Here is a 20021-nt window from a genome sequence, read left to right as displayed (position 1 = left end):
GTAGATGCTATATACATCTATAATATGTGCATATGTATGTACATATGTATATGTCTCCATGCCCTTGAATTTGTTTTTGACACATTTCGGCGGAAGGTCAGTAGTAATCAAATCTCTGCATTTGCGCATTGTTTTTTTACTTTTTCATAATATGGACAGACATACAAACATATGTACATGTATGCGTTACCGAATTCAATTATCATTTAAGCATACTTATGCATGTGTTTATGTGATATTATTTCCGCTTTTGTTTTGTGCTAATCACTGATAACTTGCAAAATATAGTTAATACATACACATATGTATGTACATATGTATATAAATAAATGCATACGTATGTATGTGTAGATATACATATGTATGTATGTATATTTGTATGCTTTTCATATGAAATTCTACGAATTAAATCCTTCGGCTGTATGAAAACATTCCAAAGATTCATAAATTCACACCGATCCACTGCACATAACCGCGCATACAAAGTCACATACATACCTACCTACCATACATACATATGTATGTAGATACAAGTGCATGTGTACACAAAGCCATCGATGTTGGCGGCCAGCAATAAAGTGATTTTCAGCGTGTTGATTTTTGTTGTTTTCGTCATTATTAACATCCTTGTTTCGTATGCTCATGTTGTAGTTGGAGCTATTTCTGTTAACGTTACACATGCATTCCTATACATGTATATATGCGTTAGTATAGTCAGAGTACCTGTTGACTGCTGCATCCACATTTTGGATACACAAACACACATCCAGGCAGGTACAACAGTGCGTATGTATGTACATATGTATGTAGGCGCTGCAAGAGCCAAGTGCAGCAGAATTTACAACTGACCCCACCTAAATCCACAAGCAAGCAGCGATTTCAGGAAGACCGGCGAAAACAAAGACGAAAGAGAATGAAATTCTCGTGGACATGCAGGCATAAAGATACCGAGTTATCCTCATCCAACCATATACATAAGTATGTACATATGTACATACATGCACACACATAAATATATCTGGTAGAACAAATCACAAATCAGCTGAATGGCTCAAACAACAACAGATTGTAGGGCAACGTTTGTAACGTACTTTTTATCAGCAACAACAAAGAAAGCTAAGTCGAATACTCAAACCCCAAACTCATACTCTCATATACATACGTGCTCTCTTGCATGCAATCTCTAATGCGCTCTGAGTCAATCTCTCGAATATTTGGCATTTTTATGGGACTACTTCCCCACTGACAATATGTATGTACGTGCCAAGTAAAGACAGAACTCCTGCGAACAAAAGAAGACGTACCAAAGTGGAAAGAGAAAATATTGTACTGGTTTATTACTCGCGCTTGTCTCCTTTAAAGAGCAAAGGAGGAGAATAAGTAAGATAAGAAAAGTAATAATTACGGTTGCCATATCCCGTATTTAGCTGGCGAGAATTTTGTCCAAAAATTACCAAAAAAAAAACAAGTGCTTCAAAACTTAGTATGAACATGAACATTATAATAAATGTCCCACCCACACGCACTATGTTGATCAAAGCATACTAAAGCTCATATTCCTATAAAATCATCTCCCCATATTTGTAATATCCAACCTTTATAACTACAATGATAGAAGGATTCTTATAAAATCACACCCGATATTTGTAATATCCACGACAATGAATGAAGGATTTCCTCGTTTTAAGAAGGTATATATTATCTGCAGTTATTTCGAGGAAAACTATTTAATGAAGAAAATCAAATTTTAATTGCTAACTGTTTCAACATGGATGAATATACAATAATCTAGTACTCAATACCCGATATGTGTTTTAAGAATATTGCAGCTTATATCCTTGTCTCTCATCTCTCAATATTTGGAATGTCCAACGTGATATGATATTTTAAGAAAGTTTATAATATGGGCAGTGCTGAAATTCGAGTTCGGGGAAAATTATGGTATTTAATAAAGATTAGGATTTGATTGCAAGGTGTATCAAAAAGTATTATTTTCAGAGACTTAAATAATTTCTTTTAAAAACATAAACAATAAACATGAAATTCTATATATTGCAGAAAATTTTCTGAACTAAGTTTAAAGTTGAAAATTGCTACTACTTCCTTATATTCGACTAAAACCAAGTGCCTAAGCCAACTTTGTTGTAAACCCCAAAATTCTATAAACAGTATACCAAGTTAAGACTCCAAAGAATTACTATAATGAAAAGGCTGAGTGAGGCATTCATAAACGTTGAGGGACGAAGAAATGGAGGGGTAATAGGAATGAATTCATTACTCCTCATTGGGCACTGGTTTTCCCTATGGCCTGTATACGTTCTAAAGCCTTTGTCAACAGATATTTTTTCGAATATTTTCAAAACACTAACAACATATTAGAAGGAAGTATCTTGCTTAAGCAAAGGGCTATTATTAATACAGATTGAAAAATTTACCAAAACTAAAGGGATTGATTAAATCAGTATACATATATCGTTATGTACATGTGATATACATACATATATCTTATATGAGATATACATATAAACATATAGAAGTGTTGATTAAATGAGTAAATATGTATAAGTAATGAGTACATATATTTTATTTTCGAATATAAGACTCCATTTAATTGTTGGGTATTTTTAAATTCTTAGATTTGGTAACTCTCCAAAACTCTAGAATTGTGATTTACTTTAGTATTGTTGTTGTGTGTTTGCTTATTTGTTGGTCATTTCGTTGCCGAGAGCGCGCACATTGTTTTTTTGGCTTTGTCGCCTGGCCCATATGATCAACAACTGATTGCAGAGCCGTCCATCAATATTGCTGTTGTTGCGTTCGTCGACGTTGACTTCATTTTCGGGCGCTGCTACTGCCATTTACTCTCGTTTGTTGTTATCAACGTTAAGAGCAAAAAGGTAGAATATGTAAACAGAGATGGTAGGCAAGAAAGAGATCACAGCTGAGTTGTGCAGCACTGACAGTGGCAGCAGAATGAAAACGAGAAAAAAATATGAAAAATCACTGCTCAGCTGATGACTTGCAAGGATTGAGTGGAAGGAGAGAAATTGAAATGTACGAAGATGTGTTAAGGAAAAACAACAATTAACTAATTAACATTACAAACAACAACACAAAAAAAGTTTTGTTGTTGCCGGTTAGGCGAACAGCTGTAGAACAGTACCGGCGAGTTTCTGCACACACACATACACATGTGCCAGTGCATGCATGGCTGTGCGAATGTATGTTAATGATAAAGCGCACAACGCCCGAAGAAGTGCCAAATTTCTGCCGAAGTGTTCGGCAACAACAAATTAATTATTAGCGGCCATTTGAGCAAATCCCAAGAATTGTTGAAAAAAGCCCGTGAACCGCCGAAAGCGAAATTAAGTCTTACCTGACAACGAGGTGGCCATTATCGGTCTTTATACGATTTTTTCAACTTTATACATTTCTGTATCCAAAATCTGGAATTCACACACTTTTTCAATTGAACACAAAAATATTAAACTGATATTGTTATTGCACTTGTTCTGCCGTCTTGTGAGATACATAATTGTTACTTTTTTGTGCAGTTTCGTGTGTTCTTTGTGTCAAAATTTGTAAGGAAAAAGAGTGCATCCTTGTTACTCTACAACTGCTGTCACGACAGACACCATAGTCACCCGAACAGCTGACTAGGCCCACTCAGGACACCAGAGGCATCTTGAAGAAAACTGCATATTTCTTTGGAGCAGCTAGAGTGAGAAAAATACTGGTATGTAAGTTAAAAAGTGCATACATGCAAGCGAACAAAAGGTACGTCAGCCGCAGGAAGATATCTGTCTGCCTTGGCGCCATATGCTACCACGAGAAATCAAAGCATCCTTTTGCGCCTTTCGCGCAATTTTCTTCACTTTCCTCCGAGTCGTTTGCCATTTCCACTTGTTCGCACCTTTTCGGTGGTGCTTTGTGCACTATTGATTGTCGATGCTGTTGCACTCTCTCAGCTGTGCAGAGTTTGAGTAGTTGAGCGCCGCTCTCTTCTAGCGCTAACTGACTTCGAGTTATTCGCACAAGATTTGTTCTTGCAACGGGGTAGTTCTTTGTTCTCTCACTCTGGCCTTTCGGCCAAACTGAAGGCATTGTTGTTGCAGTGGTAGCAGCGCTGCAGTTTCTCTGTAGTGTGCGTGCAGCGTTTTTGAGTGTTTAATGTAAAATAGAGCGCGCGTAAAATTTTGTATAAAAGCCGGTGGTTCGACGATGAGTGGATTAGTTCGAGTTTTTGCTTAGTGCTATGTGTATTATATTATAGTATCGCATAGTGCGCTTGGCCTGTTCACTGAAAAATTGGTTAAGATTGGATTTTGTGGTGTTTAAATATATCAATTTCAATATCCAATGCAAGTTTATTTGAACCATATCAACTATAAACAGATACGACGATTCGGGACTAGAAGCAATATTGGATTACATGCTAAACAAAAAATGTTACCAAGTATATGTGGATAATAATAATATTAAGTACTTAAAGAACGCTACAAATGAAATCAATTGAAAGTGACGGACATTTTTCCACAAAAAGTTAGCAAAAATCTTTTAATTTGTGTATAAAAAGTGCAAAGAGTACAAAGCCCATTGGCCGGTAAAAAGACTGCAATAAAAAGCAAAACCAAATAGTAAAACAAGTGAAATTAACACACTCACAAAAATGCAGCAAAAATTTTAAAAATTTTAAGTGCAAATAACCACAAAGGAATAAGCAGTAACACGTGAAGGAGTTGAAACTGACGAAGTGCTACTGCCAGATAAAATATACGGAAAATTGTGCTACAACAATTCTCGCGTCCATCATACAAAAAAAAAACTAACGCCCGACATTACACTGTCGCAAAATTTTAAAATCTTTTAATTAAAACAAAATATCTCAGAAAACTACAAAATGATGTGGGACACAATTGCCGAAGAAACCAACGGAGAAATGGCTATGGAATTTGCAAGGTAAATATCACAGCGAAGTGCATTGAAAAAATTGTGCAGTTTGTAAGGCATCAGACTTTGAGCATACCAAGTAATTTCAAAAATTAAATTACAAAGCATGCTATGAACCCGGATGCGGATATAATTTGAAGGAACTAAAAATTTTAAAAAGTGCAAAACAACCAGTGCAATTCTTAATTTGAAAAAAAATAATAATAATAGTAATTCAGTGCATTCTACACGACTTCTAGTGCGGTTGCAGTTTATAAGTATACCTACCCACTTCATTGCCCAAATCACAAAAATATTCCACGCCACTGTTTTTTCGCTGAGCTCTAACGCTCCCTTGCTGCTATTCACTCTCATTCTGCGGCGCAAGCCCCAACTCGCTAACAACACCAACAAGCAGACAATGCTGAACTTGAACTCCATTTCAACAGTTCCAACATTTTCTAGATTTTTTTCTTGTTGTTACAACGTGTTTACATTTTCCGTGCGCTGCAATAACCAACGTTCGTGATTGCGCTGTGGCGTTTTGCCGGCCAATCAGTTCCGTATGCGGTCATTCTCCCCATTAATAAGCTAAAGAAAAGTGAGAGTTCTTTTTGTATGTGCGTTGCTGTTGCTGTTGATTTTATATTACTTTTTTTTTAACTGTTGCTTTTCATATGCCAGACTCGTAAGTAATAGTATTTTTTATTACTTCTTTCGCTTTTGTTTGGCTTTAAGCTGGCACGTACAAATCGCACCGTCGCGTTCGTCATTTCCTTCTTAAACGGGAGCTTACAATTAAATGGAGCGCTGTGATTTGGGGCATGACCACAGCCTGAAATATGTACATAAATATATATGTACGTATGTATTTATATGTATTAAAGCGCCTGGATAGGTGTTTTTGCCTTCACTTGGCAGCGCGTTGCGGTACGTTGGCGTCTTGCGGTTTTCTGCTTTTGTTTGGCTTCCTATTTCCGACTTCTTTGCCTTGTGCATCTACTTTCCGCTTGACTGCGTCTTCCTAGCAACTTTTTCTGGCATTCACAACTTCCTTATTAAGTTAACGACCTGGCCTAATAATAATATTTCCGCCGTTCGTGTATATTCTACGTGCAGTTTTATTTCATACATATGTATATAATATTTACTTTTTTCTTTTATAAACACATATGAGCTCAGTGTTGCACAATTTAAAACCGTGGGGGAATGGCAGCAAGTTTTATTTTCTTCTTGTCCCTTCGTTTATGTCGTGTACGCAGCGTGACTTTATAGTTTTCCTACCCATCTTGTTTGAAATTCTTAGGGAATTACTTGCATTTCGGTGCACACCGCATTCGGCCTCTGCCTGACGTAATTGTGTTACTATGTTTGACGTGTACGCTTAGTTGGTTACTTCCTTATTTCCGCGTTCTTGCGGGTCCGTCATTTAGTCCGTGTAGTAAGTCAAGCACAACTTTTTTCTTATTTTCTTAACTGTTATATCAATGGCCAAGTCGGCGACCAGCCAGCCGGCACTGCCGTAACATCTGCGGCTCTGTGCAATTCATAAGAGTCCAATTGTGCTGTCGACCTCTAATTCTTGTTGTGCATTGAATTCCATACGGAGCACATAGCCACATATGTACGCCACGTACTTATGTCTGTATATGTATATTTATGTACATTTGTACTAGCATATTCGCCTTCCTCCACTTTGTCGATCGATATCAACCGAATGTGAATGTTGACTCGAGCTATGGGACTGATGTGCACTTCTACTACAGTGAGGGTACAGTACCCCAGCAGCGTAGCTGTGTAACATGCGCTACTTGGGTTTATTGTTGTTGCTTGGAACAACCCTCACTTTGTAAGCATATTTGTATGTATGTATGTTTATAGTATATATTTTGATCGCTTGTGGGTCGCATTTTCCTGCGCATGTACACCACCAACAATACTAACACCAGCGCTCTAGCACTATCATCAACACCAGCAACAGCAGCCGAGTTCGTCGCTATCATCCTACTATTTGATACCATAAATAAATACATTTACAACTGCGCTTGTGCTAGGCCTGTTCAAGTTGAATGAACCCATCACTTGCACATGCATTTACATGCACACACCAGCACAGGCGCACACCTACTTTGTCCATCAGCTGCCTGTGTACGCCTGCGCCGTGCTAGCACGCTGTGCTTGGTAGTTGTAGCGTCAATTCTTCCAATTTGATTCAGTTCTATTTTGTGTATCCTTCGACATTGTACGTTTCTATTTGTGCTTAAGAATGGCTCCTGCCTTGTGGCTTTTCAGCTACAACTCCAAAAACACTGACTTTCGCACTACGCTCCTTGCGAGGAATATTTATTTTGTGATTTGCTTGTAAATACCTGCCGATTTGTTTTTATTTATTTTTGTTTCACAACTTTTCCTTTTATTTTGATTAATTTTTAACATAAGTATATCGTTGAATATATTTTTAATATCGAATTTGTTCTTCTGTTTGCATTTTAGCTGTCAAATGCCACACGACTCGAATACAGTCGCAGCCGCTGCCAGCAGTAATGGAGCTACACGTCAACGCCAGCCCCGGAATATTTTGAGCAGCCCGATTAATGATATGGTAGTCGACCATCAACTGTCATTTTATGGCGATGAGGAAAATGTTGAAGAACCAAATCAGAGTTCGAACGTTTTCGATTTGCCACAACAGATGGGTTTGCTGTCACCTGAAGGATCGCCTTGTCGTTTCCAAATATTACAACAACCAAGCGTACCGAAATATAATCAAGAAGCTAACGGTCAGAATGGTGGTCGTCAACGCCAGTCATTCGTAAATCGCCTACAGAAGCTACAACATAACATTGCCGCCAATGGTAGTACTCGCACACCGACACCACCGAAAAGTTTGCGCATTTTCCACAGTTTGTCATCTGGTTCGATGGGGTCTTCGTCCATGGAAGAAGATTACATGGATCTCTTTGAAATGGAATCACTTGGGAATTCAATGATGCCATCAAATAACATGCCAAAAATTCCCAGCGATCTAGATTCGTTGTTTGTCGGACAAATCAAGAATATATTATCACCTGCCCACCGTACCGTCGAACAGCCACAGTTGTTCGAACCATTGAGAACACCTGAGATGCGCCGTCCACCAGTGCGGCGTTGCCTAAGCATGACTGACAATTGTCTACCCAAGACGCCAGAGACGCTGCTTAAACAAGTGCAAGAAATTGCTACCAGTCCTTATGGCGTTAAGCTGCTAACAACGGAACGCAACCAGAATGCCATTAGCGGTTGTTTCAAACGTCCCGATCCACCATCGAAGACCAACTCGCCGGTACTTATTAAGCGTTACCGCATTGAAGCCGAAAAGGAGAATCTCGACGACTCTCTAACAATGTCACTACCAGCACTACCAGCGCCTCAACCCAAACTCAGCCATCCACCACCATTGCGCAAGAGCATGTCGATGAATGATGCCGAAATCATGTCGGCGCTTGCACGTTCGGAGAACAAGGACGAACCAGATCTCATCGGTGATTTCAGCAAACCCTATGTACTACCACTAATGGATGGTCGACATCGCGATTTGAAATCAATCTCCTGTGACACAATGGCTCGCCTGGTGCGCGGCGAATTCAGCAATGTTGTGGCCAACTATCGCATCATCGATTGTCGCTATCCATACGAATTCGAAGGTGGCCACATACGCGGCGCTCAAAATCTGTACACGCACGAGCAGATACTCGAGGAGTTCCTCACGCAACAAAAGACTGAAATGGAACAGCGTAAAGCAACCAATGATCATCGTCGCAATATCATTATATTCCATTGTGAATTCTCATCAGAGCGTGGCCCGAAATTGTCGCGCTTCTTGCGCAGCACCGATCGTGAACGCAATACCAATTGCTATCCGTCACTCGACTACCCCGAGATCTATCTGCTACACAATGGCTACAAAGAATTCTACGAACATCATTCGGAGCTGTGTGATCCGACTGATTACCGCCCCATGTTGGAGCCAGCGTACAACAGCGCGTATCGTCATTTCCGCTCCAAGACAAAGTCCTGGAACGGCGACAGCGGTTTGGGCGGTGCTACAGGACGCCTAAAGAAATCGCGCTCACGGCTAATGTTGTAAGGCGATGCGTGCAAGCGGCAGCAGCAACAGTGCAGCAAATGAGTCAAATCACTATACGCTTGTTTAACCAACGCCACAGCTTTAGTTAGTATGAAAAAAAAAATTTTTCATACAGAAGCTGAGCGGCAGGCGGGCGCGCATGCGGTCGACGTTAAATAAAACATCAGCAGCAACTAATAAGGCTGCGAATTTGACAAGGAGTGCGGTTGGAGGGAGTACAAATTCACGATTGCAGTACAAATTCAAACGGCCAGCTTTAACTAACGCTAAACTACAAAAACAAAAGAAAAAAACATTCACCCACAACAGTTTCAACACCAACTTTTGCAGTTGAGCTCCCAATGCCAACACCCAACAGAGTTTTGGGACAGGCACACATACACTCGCACTCATACTACACAAACACACATGTATATATACACATGCATTAGCAAAATCACAACGCACAAACACACCACTTTCATCAAATTTACATTCAATTTGTTTTTGTTGAATTTTTTATTCGATGTTTTATGTCCAATTTGGATTTTATTTTATAGAAACGTTTTATGTGTATGTATGTACTACAAAACCACAAAAAAAAAACAAAGCAAAACATAATTTGCAAGCTCGTTTATGCATAGACTGCATGCGAGTGCTTATGCATGTGTGTGTGCGTGTGTGTATGCATGCGCGTATACTATTGTACATATATTCATATGTAAGTGTAAGAAAGGACACTTTCAAGGCTACTAAGTCACTGGGGATCGAGTCAATGCCATGTACCGCTGTGTGAGCGCCTGTGTTAGCGCCTCCATGTAAATAATGTGTATGTATGTATTTATATGTATGAGTTAAGCATAACGCAACGTTTGTAAAAAAATGCTTAAAATATTTAATTTATTTGCTATGAATAGCTTTAGTTAGCTTAATTTAATTTGCCTAGTTATATATGTATGTGAAGAGGCGCTACCAAACACAGCACGCGCAACACACGCACAAACAAACGTGCGCCGCATAACTCACCCATTGTAAATTATAATAATAAATTTTTGTATGCACAAAAGCACCCTTAATTTATTTAGTTACAAAAGTATAAAATAAAATACAAATGTAATATATTTTCTTAGTGAATTTCATGCGTAAATAATTCATAGTATATATGTATGTATATACATATATGTGTATGTTTATTATAGGATATGCTATGCTAAGCAATCACAAAAACAAAAGCAAAAAAATCGAAATTTGTGCATTATTATGTATAATTTGTATGTGTACAGTAAAAGCAATTTAGAAATTTGCAAAAAAAAAAACAAAAAAATTAAAATGAAAATGAAGCAGCAACAATGTAAAGCTATATATTTTTACATGCAAATAATTTGTTTATAAATTGATTTTCTTTATGTTTATTTTCGGTTCATATTTGTTTCGATTTTCGATCTTAATTAACGCATACATATAATACATATAAGAAATATTCACAATATAAGAATTCATAACCATGTATATATATATACAAAGCACACATACATATGTTTATATGTACACTGATGTACGCACAGAAACGCACGCAACCAACTAGCACTAGCATCTGGGCACACACGTACACACACACACTACTTGTGTTCCCGCTGCAGTCAAACAAATTCAACGTAAAGTTAAAAACAATTACGCTTATTTTATGTTATAAGAACCCCTTTTTTATTTTTTTAAAGCAAAGCTTTCTTTTTCATATAAACAACACGAAAAAATACAAAAAAATAATGAAAACAAAAATGAAAAATGCAATACAAAAATAATATATAAAAAAGGAAATATATAAGAAAAATTTATCAACCAAAACTACATGGCTTTAATTACAACCAAAAAAAAGAGTAAGAAAAGCGAAATTCAGCAAGAAATTTAAAATAGTTTGTCGTACCACTTTGAGCGGCGCGCGAGAGCGTGCAAGCAACAAATTGTTGCTTACACTTTGGGGGCTTGAAATAAGCGTGATTGTGTCTTGACGACTTCTTCTGCTAAGAAGTGAGCAAAACTCCACACAATAAACCAATTGCATCAAGTAGCCAGAGCAAAATCAAAGGGTTCCAAGTGTCTGTTATGAGTCTTCATGTAATTGCAGACGAGCAAAATAAATTCTTTTGAATATTTCATAAATGTTTGTCTTTTAATTTTTGAAAATGTCGAACAAAATTCTTAGTTTTAATGCAAATGTTTGTTATTTTTGTTAATTACATATTAATTTTATTTAATTTTTTAGTTTCTTTTGTAAACTTATTGTAATTTTGTTTGAACGCACTTTAACGAGGCATTTGTAAATTCATGTGTATATAGCACGCACACGTACACAGATATGTTTATATGTATATCCCTTTGAATTGTTTTAGCGTTGACTTAAATTTTTAACTGTGATTATATTTTAAATGTTATTAGTTTCTTTTATTTTGTTTTTTTTTTTTGTTTTCTTATGCCAATGTACGCGTCTATATGTATGTATATTTTTATGATTGCGCATTTTAATTAAAGAAAAAGCAAAAATATATTTAATGCATAACGTAATTTTTACTAAATTTCACATAACCTCTAATTTAGTGTTCGAAATTCCTTAGTGTGTTCATAGTTTTAATAAAATATTATTAAATGAACGTAAATTCTTACCTTAAGCAATTTTTGTATGCTTGATGCAAGTGAAATGAGAATGGAAATTTAATACAAATACAAAAAAAAAAAAGATTTCGGAATATGAAATGTTTTTAATTCAGTTAAGTGTTGAGTAAAATAAAAATTTTCTTAAAAATGTCTGTTTATGCGTATAGGCAAAGCAGCTGAATTTAGGAAAAATTTATAATCCGTCATATAGTGGTCAGATTTACTCGAAGCAGCGTGGAGCATACTTAGAATCGATCGTACGTTGGTCAGATCGATTCGAGAAATGCGGTCAAGAAGAATCACATCAGCATACTTGTCAATTTACTTTTCCACCAATGGTGCAATGCATTATGGCACTTCTATTACTAATATACACTTCCTTCCGTGATTCCACTCGATCTTTGGTGCAATAATGCACCGAAAACCGCAGCACAATAACTTCAGACTTAAAATCCCCTGCATTGACGAACGAAGGTACGAAGGTGATAGAATTGATTTCGCAATGCATAACTCGATTCAATTCAGCTGCACCCCACTTGTTAAGTTGACAAGATCTCCAATCTTTCTTAATAGTCCAGGTCTTGTGAGTGCACCTGGAAGCTGCGGAATGAAGATAGACTACAGCAGCTCGCCACAGATACCCATTAGAAGCACGATTATACTCAACTGCAGCTACGTGGGTGCCCAAACAACGCCTGCGGCCGATCCAATGTTTGTCAATATTTCCTTTGACTTAGAACTCACGAATATCAATCTTTCAGCTACTTAATTTGAAAAAACGAAGGTGAGAAGAAAGAGTAATCGTAAGACTAGACGCGTCGTCAGTATCCATGAACATGGAAAAAGCTGCGGTACCTCATTGGCATTCGACGAACCGTTTAAGTTCATAGCGAACCTAACCTAGAGTAGAACATTGCACAAAATCCCTCAATCAGTTAGGAGGTTAGGTAAAACGAAAAAACAATCAGTACAAAAAGTACATCCTATCCACCGCAGGTAGTACTCTGTAAAGAGGTATTCTTACGCCCAATCTAGCACCAAACTTTGTCTCTGTTAGCAAAAGAGTCGTAAAGAGAACAGACGGTTCCAAGCAAAAAGCGAAGAAAAAAATACTACTATACTATATACTCAACAAGGCGCTATTCGGTTTCGGCGCAGCAAAGGAGAACTACAATACACAACCAACCTGCTAACGCTGAAATCACTTTAAATATGAGTTAAGATTTAAAGTGTTTCAACAAAGTGTTACAGGCGGTAGCAGCTACCTCAATCGTTCTCCTGGGTGGTCAAATTAAAACAATGATTTTATATATAGTAAGTATGTATTTTATATTTATTCATTCATAGACAATATGGTATAAAAATATTTTGCAAATAAGATAATAATTTGTTCCTTATTTAGTTTTTTTTAAAGCGTGCAATTTCGTTTCCAAAGTCATAATATTTTAGTATTGTGGCAACTACGCTCATTAAAATTCATTTATCAATCGTAGGTTTGATAAGTACACTATTTTTCTTGCTTACAACTATTTCAAACATTATTTTGATAAAAAAAAGGTAAACATTCTTGCAATGCTAGAATTTTATGAACTACAAAAGAAAAGTAAGCAACAATTTTGTAACCAAACATTTCATCTTTATTACAGTATTTTTGATTTTATCTCTCAATTTTGCATTCAAATATCAAATAGTTCACAATCTGTTTGTCTTACATGCATATGTGTTACATTAGTAACGTTTTTGTATGTTATTACGATTTCATTTCTTACAATATAATTTTTGAATCCGCCAGAACATAACCTAACAAACGCAAGGCGATTTGAGTTAACATACTTTAGCAACGAGTGCTTTGAAATCTGCAGACTTGAAAAAGGCAGGAACAGCATTGTCTGATTGCTGTTAGTGATAAATAGTATACCAGCGACCAACAAAGAAGACCGAAAGGAGAAAGGTGTGTTGATGGCAGCCACTAGAAGAGCTGGAATTGAGAATCAGTAGTTTTTCAACGACATATGCTAGCAGAAAATCCAGCAGCGGAACTGCTGGACCTCAACAAGACTCCCCAAAACTATTTGGAGAATATTTTATGTCGCGGAAATAAAAACAATATTAACCAAAACCCAAAACCCTAAAGTCTAACACTGCAACATAATAAGCTGACGTTCTAAAGGACATTGACAGTTAGTGTATTGACATCTTCCTAGCTCTACTAGCGTTGTATGAATTCGCACATGAATGTTGTACCATAAATTCGGCTGTTACCATTGTCAACCGGTTTACCAAAGATGTACATAGGATTAAGATATGCACGAGAGATTTCATCACTAATCTGAAATCTCTCTACACCATAGAGCGACGACTTTTTCGACGTTGCTGTCAACATAGTCAACACGTAACAGGCAATGGTGGCAAAAAGTCGAAAACACCGAAAAGCAACGCACGCACATCTTTTGCAAATTAGCTGAGTGGACGAGGTCACAGAGTGTTAAACCCTAAGCAAACACAGTAGGTTAGGTCAGTAACGCTTCCTTCTGCGTTGCTGGAGTAACAAGGTAATGGGTTAGATCAGTGGTGCTCTCTTCCGCGTTGCTCTGACAAGAAGGAATGGGGGCCCTTAAAAACGGAAGACTTTTAGCAATCATGTACTACATTTTGGATTGTGTAGACAAGATTGCCATACATAATATAAATTACTGTTATAGTTGCCAGGGCTAGTCGAATAGCCCTTGTATATTATACCACACATAATAGGGGCATTAAATTGCATTTGTTTGCTTTCTTTAGCGAACTTCATTAGTGAAATAACATATAAATTTTCAGTAGTTGAAATTTCATTGAACGAATATGAATTTCATATTTAGTGTAATATAACAATATGTGAAGATACGGTTATCGAATATTATATTTCATTCTTAAACCACATAGTACATATTTCAGGGATTTGTAAACTTTTTGAAATGCGAACCAGAATTAATTTCCGAAAAGTTGGATAATCTTTAGTTGCATGCAATATTCTTAAAAATATTATCGATGAAATGAAAAGAAAAGCATGGCCGTGCAGTGATTTTCTTTCAAGAGAGGGATAACTGTACTTCCCCTTAATATATATTTTTTCATTTACAAATTTTTAGGCATAATAAAATGCTACATCTCAAAATTTATGTAGCTAAGGAAAAAATTTCTTCGAAACCAAAATATTCCAAGGATGCAGACCAAAAGTGACAAAAGGCTCCAGTTTCACGGATCTACCGATGTGTGTTATATAAGGATTGAGATAGAAAAGTCTTAAAATCGTATTGGAGCGGTCACGTACGTTGCATGCATCATGTATAATAAAATATTATAAAAAAAGTGGGTGTAATGTATAAAAAAAATATATAATATTAAAGAAAAAATACTCGCTATAATCAATGTAGAAGGATTTGTAACAATTATGCGGTGTTGCAACTGTTCAGTAAGATAGGGGAAGTATATTAACTTCCATGTAAAATTACATATTGTATTTCTCGAAGCGAGTGTTCATAATAGTGGGAGGCTAAGCAATTTTTTAATAAGAATCATTGCTCAGATTATATATCGTCCCAGCGATAATTGCGCACTTATAGAATTTAAGTTAGCAAATTATTTTGTCGAATTTTGTCCAAAAGACTCTTACATTCAACAACTACTACTTGCTCATCGATATTCTTCACACGATCAATGGTAATGACAGTTTGCAGTTGAATTTCTTCATTCAAAAATCTTATAAGCTCAGCACTCAAATCTGTTGGCAAGCCTGTACAACGAAAAACACATTTATTTCAATAATTATAATAAAAAAAAGTTTATCTAGGAACTTACCATCAATTAAACATAGACTTGTTTTGCATGCCCCTGTTACGCTTGCAGGAAAGTGGCGTATATCGGCGCTAGTCAAAGTTGCTTCGTTCGTAAAGTCGATATACATCACGGTGTACTCGGATTCATTAGGTATATCGATTACCTGAGCGCGATACCACATTCCTTCAAATTTTGCGATGCAATACTCCTCCAATCTGAAAAATAGCAGAAAAATGTTTTTTTTTTTTAATATTGAGCATGGGATCGATCACGAGGTATCACATAACTTTATTAATATGCCATATATGTTGTAAAGACAACTTTTTAAATAACCGTTAGTCATACAAAACTATAATACACCGTGTACATGTTGCCAAAGTGTTAATATAAAAAGTTCAACAAAATTACACATATTTTTTTAGACTTACTGCGGCTTATAAGGTTTATCAGATACTGTTATGGACTCCAACTGCTTATGAACAATCTGTAGACATTCCAAATCATGCTGAGCGATACAGCCCAAATAACCGATTTCTAAGCAGGATACATCAAGCACAACCGCCTTGAAAGGGGCACAATCCACTTTGAAGTAGTTAATTTCGAAAGGCTGTAGAGAATTTATATTGCATATAACGATTCAAATTTGAAAATTAAAAAATAAAACAACTTACCGCTCTCATCGTCGGATGTTCTACTTCAACGACACTTTCGTTCTTCTTCTCTTCTTTTATGCCATTACGATCTTCTTGTATAGATTGCTTCTGCTGCACACTTACATGTGAGTTCCCTGCGGACGAGCCTGGTTCAAGCGCATAGAATTGGTCATCGTGTGGCTCATCCACATTTTGGCTGTCGCCTGCTGAATTTTGTTGTTTAGCATTATTAACATTCGCATTAGTATTCTTATTAGCAGTATTCTGTCTGCTGCGTACAGCATCAGACCAAACCTCAGCGCCTGATTCCTTACAAAACTGCTCAACTTCATCATTTAATGATTTTTCATTTTGCCAATGCAATAGCTCCACACCGTTTTCGACGCGATCATATTTTATTTTGAAGTCTTGGTCCTCGTAACGGGCAAAATGTTTTGTCAATTTCTCACTCAACACATAATTGGACACATTGCGCATTTGTATCAAACATGTATATTGTTTAAGCGATATAATTTCATCGGAAATTTCACGCAAATCCCTTAGATTTCGTGTCGCAATTACACCGCGATCAATAAAGAGCACACGAATGTTGGCGGGGTTACGTACAAATAACACTTCTACACGATGCATAACACCGTTATAAGGTGCTATGGCATAACTGTGCAGCTTGGGCATTGCGTCAAGAGGTTTTGCAACCTTGCCATAAACATCAATTTTTCGTGCATTCAACATGGAGTCATCGTCAACGGACGGATTGACAGCGCGCACATAACAACGGTTTGGTGTTCGAAACCCGGTCAAAGTTACATGACTATTGGGCTTGGGTAGGTCTACCGTTGGTATAGTAGCTGTTGTGGTGTGTTTGATCGCTTGTTTTGCATCTTTATTATTAGCCTTCTGTGGTGCTCTAATATTTGCTTGTTGTTGTTGTCCATCGGTATCTGAGAATGGTGGATGTCCCATCAAGCTATGACTTTGTTGAGAATTATTTCGAGAATTCTGTGGTTGTTGTTGAGTACGTTGAATATTATTGGCATTCGAAATTTGGTTAACAGTTAATAATGGCGCATTGACAGGATACACAGCGTCCGTTGACAAGACTGATGATGGTTGAACCAATTTTCTATAAATATGAAAGGAGATACAGGGATATACTTAAAATACAGAAGTTCAAAATGCCGACACATCAAAATACCGACAAATCAAAATGCCGACATGTAAAAAATATTTTATCTTGTCCGCCCTTATTTCTACGAAGCACAGAAAAAGAATGCTACCAACTAAGGATTATGATCCTGAGCGTGTTCATGGCCGGAGGCCGCAGATCGTCGAACGAACAACGCCACCTTTCCTTGATTTGTCGGTGTTTTAATTTGTCGGTATTTTGATTTGTCGGTATTTTGACTCTCGGGATTCTAAATTTCGAGATTTTGATTGTCGGCATTATGTTATACACCCGAGATACAAAATAAGATTGGAATTAATAGCCGTTTACTTATCATCGATCATCGTGCAATCATCAGCGTACAAGCTGATGGAAATTCACTCTGGTGGCTGAGAGAGTTTCGGAATACACAAATTAAAAAGTAACGGGGAGCTGGACCCCTGTATAATACTTCGCAAAATGGAGTTTTTACATCGAAAAAATATGGATGATAGCCGACCGCTCATTCGATTTAGTCATGTCCGTCTGTCTGTACCTCTGTATATTCGCGAACTAACCCCTCAGTTTTTGATATTGATCTGTAACTTAGCACGCACCCTTATCGCCCTAATAAGCCGCTCATTTGACGAAAACACCGATATCGGACAATACATACGTGCCATATAAATTTAACGATCGAAATCGTGTCCTTGAACGGAAAACTTTATTAGATGACTAGATATCTTCGCAAAAATTTCCATGGATTAATCCCCAAAACTACATCTAAAGAAAATTTCCAGATATGTCCACTAGAGCATATAGCTGCCATACAAACTGAACGATAAAATCAATGTTTGAGCGCAAACTTTTGTTTTGTACTTGTGAAGGGTATTATTCGGTTCAACAAAAATTAACGATTTTTCTTGTTATTGAAGCTTGTTTATATTACTTTTACGTGTCTTGATATTCAATCATATGTTCAATTCACAACCTGTCGTAAAGCATCGTAAAATTATAAATTTTTACACTTGATTTTTTATAATTTTACGATTTTACGATGCTTTACGACAGGTTGTGAATTGCTCAATTGTTTTTTTTTTTTTTTGAACGTGTATTATGTAAAAAGTGTTTGCTTCAAAGTACTTTCAAATTACATACACCACTTGTATCAATCACACATCACTAGAACACAAGATATAATGGAAAATGAAACCACCATAGTAAACATTTTTTAAGCGGATTCACACATAATAAGGGGGTTCCCTAAATAATATATGTATGTATTAAATATAGTTGATATATACATAAATGTAATTACAATTTAAAAGCAATTAAAAACACTTACGGCATTGGGAAGCATATATATCTATGGCTTTGCCAATCTTTCTTTTGGCAATCCGGTGAGCAGTAATAATCTCCACACCGTTCACATACACATATTGATGTCTTACGGCAAGCAATACACTCGCCGGTTTGAAAAGTAGTACCGGCAGAATGGTTGACAGCATTTTGCTTTGGTGAAATCTAGGTATAATAAGTATGTATAATTAAAAATTTTGCAATATAAAATTCAGTAAAAAGCTTTTATAATTACATTCATATCTTTTTTGAATCCGTTGTGTTGGTAATTATTTTGGCCGGCAGCTTGTGGTGACTTATCTGAAGCGGCGTTGTTGATTTGTGCCCTTTTGTTTCTTTTCGCCCTGTAAATATTTTTCTGTAAATTTTCATATGCTTTATTTATTAAATTCACAAATGTTACTTATAATCCATGTTGAAGCAATTGAAATAACTAGAATGTGCAATGCGTTCCCGAAACCATACAAATTTTTGTAGGTAGTTGGCCCGACATAAAGGAATTGTAATAGATTCCGATTTTGTCATGCACTGTTGCATTTGTGTACTATTGTGAATTAATTCACAATTGTTTTAATGCAAAAATTAATTACATGAGAATTATAGATATTTTTGTGGTATGATTGTAGCAAGCAAGAAAGGTTTTCGGTAAAGGTTCAGGAGAGCGGCTTTTGCGAAAACGTGCACCAATTTTCAAGGGAAATGTCTTAAAATACTCGTATTTAATTCTACTTTACGAATATGTATATGTATTTTCTTTATTTTTATAAAATAACCTCGTATTTCCCGAAATTAAAAATTCACTTTTAAACTTAACAAGTCTTTAGATGTTAAAAATATATTTTCTATCAATTATATACACGTAATTATTGATGTTGTTTAGTTAATCCTTTAGAAAAATTGGTTTTTATGTTACTTTTATAAAAATATGAAAAACTTCACAATCACTTTACTTCAACGAAAATGCCAAGGTTATGTTCGAAATTATGGCATCGCTGTTGTAAATTCGAATGGGCACTATTGATTCATGCACTGATCGTTTTCGAATTATCGATACTCTCGATATTTGAGACTGAAGGAGAATTGGTAAAAAATGAGAAATACATAATAGAAAACTTTATAAATCATTATTATTGCAGAAAGAAGAAGAAGTATATATATATACATATTTATATTAAGTAGGCAGCACTACAATCACGATAAAAAATTGTTTTGGTTTCACGATGAATTAAGTAAGGCATCATCTGCTATGTTTTCGCATATTGTGAATGGTTGGAAGAAGAGTTCACAAAGTAAGTGTTGTGAATGAGTTAAAACTTCACGCACAGCAAGTTTTTGATAAATTTTTTGAAGCGATTTCCGG

At 36.4% G+C, this 20021-nt stretch overlaps 2 protein-coding genes across 3 annotated transcripts; one reads left to right on the top strand and one right to left on the bottom strand.

Moving 5' to 3' along the window:
- The first annotated feature begins 3371 nt into the window (after positions 1 to 3371).
- Positions 3372 to 9546, top strand: LOC120774290 (M-phase inducer phosphatase). 2 transcript variants are annotated; one of them, XM_040103800.1, is made up of 3 exons: positions 3373 to 3736; positions 4396 to 4959; positions 7423 to 9546. In XM_040103800.1, the coding sequence occupies exons 2-3, from the start codon at positions 4901 to 4903 to the stop codon at positions 9053 to 9055; spliced, it is 1692 nt and encodes a 563-aa protein (XP_039959734.1). In that variant the 5' UTR covers positions 3373 to 3736; positions 4396 to 4900; the 3' UTR covers positions 9056 to 9546. The 2 variants fall into 2 exon arrangements, with proteins under 2 accessions (XP_039959744.1, XP_039959734.1); XM_040103810.1 differs by lacking the exon at positions 4396 to 4959 and having other exon boundaries at positions 3372 to 3736.
- Positions 9547 to 13300: 3754 nt separating this feature from the next.
- On the bottom strand, positions 13301 to 19142 carry LOC120775314. Its single transcript, XM_040105454.1, has 7 exons — positions 19065 to 19142; positions 18897 to 19005; positions 18648 to 18826; positions 16177 to 17281; positions 15934 to 16112; positions 15527 to 15720; positions 13301 to 15461 (listed from the first exon to the last, which is right to left on the bottom strand). The coding sequence occupies exons 1-7, from the start codon at positions 19073 to 19075 to the stop codon at positions 15295 to 15297; spliced, it is 1944 nt and encodes a 647-aa protein (XP_039961388.1). The 5' UTR covers positions 19076 to 19142; the 3' UTR covers positions 13301 to 15294.
- Between the last annotated feature and the right edge of the window lie 879 nt (positions 19143 to 20021).

This window comes from Bactrocera tryoni, chromosome 1, assembly GCF_016617805.1.
Source record: "Bactrocera tryoni isolate S06 chromosome 1, CSIRO_BtryS06_freeze2, whole genome shotgun sequence".
Taxonomy (NCBI): domain Eukaryota; kingdom Metazoa; phylum Arthropoda; class Insecta; order Diptera; family Tephritidae; genus Bactrocera; species Bactrocera tryoni.
Note: the sequence above shows the minus strand (reverse complement) of the source record. Positions and strands in the feature narration are given on the sequence as shown.

What these genes read in the sequence shown, in the direction of transcription:
- LOC120774290 (XM_040103800.1), top strand. Translation starts at nt 4,901, where the DNA reads ATGATGTGGGACACAATTGCCGAAGAAACCAACGGAGAAATGGCTATG. An exon ending in ATGGCTATGGAATTTGCAAG is followed by an intron (nt 4,960 to 7,422) that starts GTAAATATCACA and finishes TTTGCATTTTAG; the next exon opens with CTGTCAAATGCCACACGACT.
- LOC120775314 (XM_040105454.1), bottom strand. An exon ending in GATAAACCTTATAAGCCGCA is followed by an intron (nt 15,721 to 15,933) that starts GTAAGTCTAAAA and finishes GCTATTTTTCAG; the next exon opens with ATTGGAGGAGTATTGCATCG. An exon ending in AAGTCTATGTTTAATTGATG is followed by an intron (nt 15,462 to 15,526) that starts GTAAGTTCCTAG and finishes TTCGTTGTACAG; the next exon opens with GCTTGCCAACAGATTTGAGT.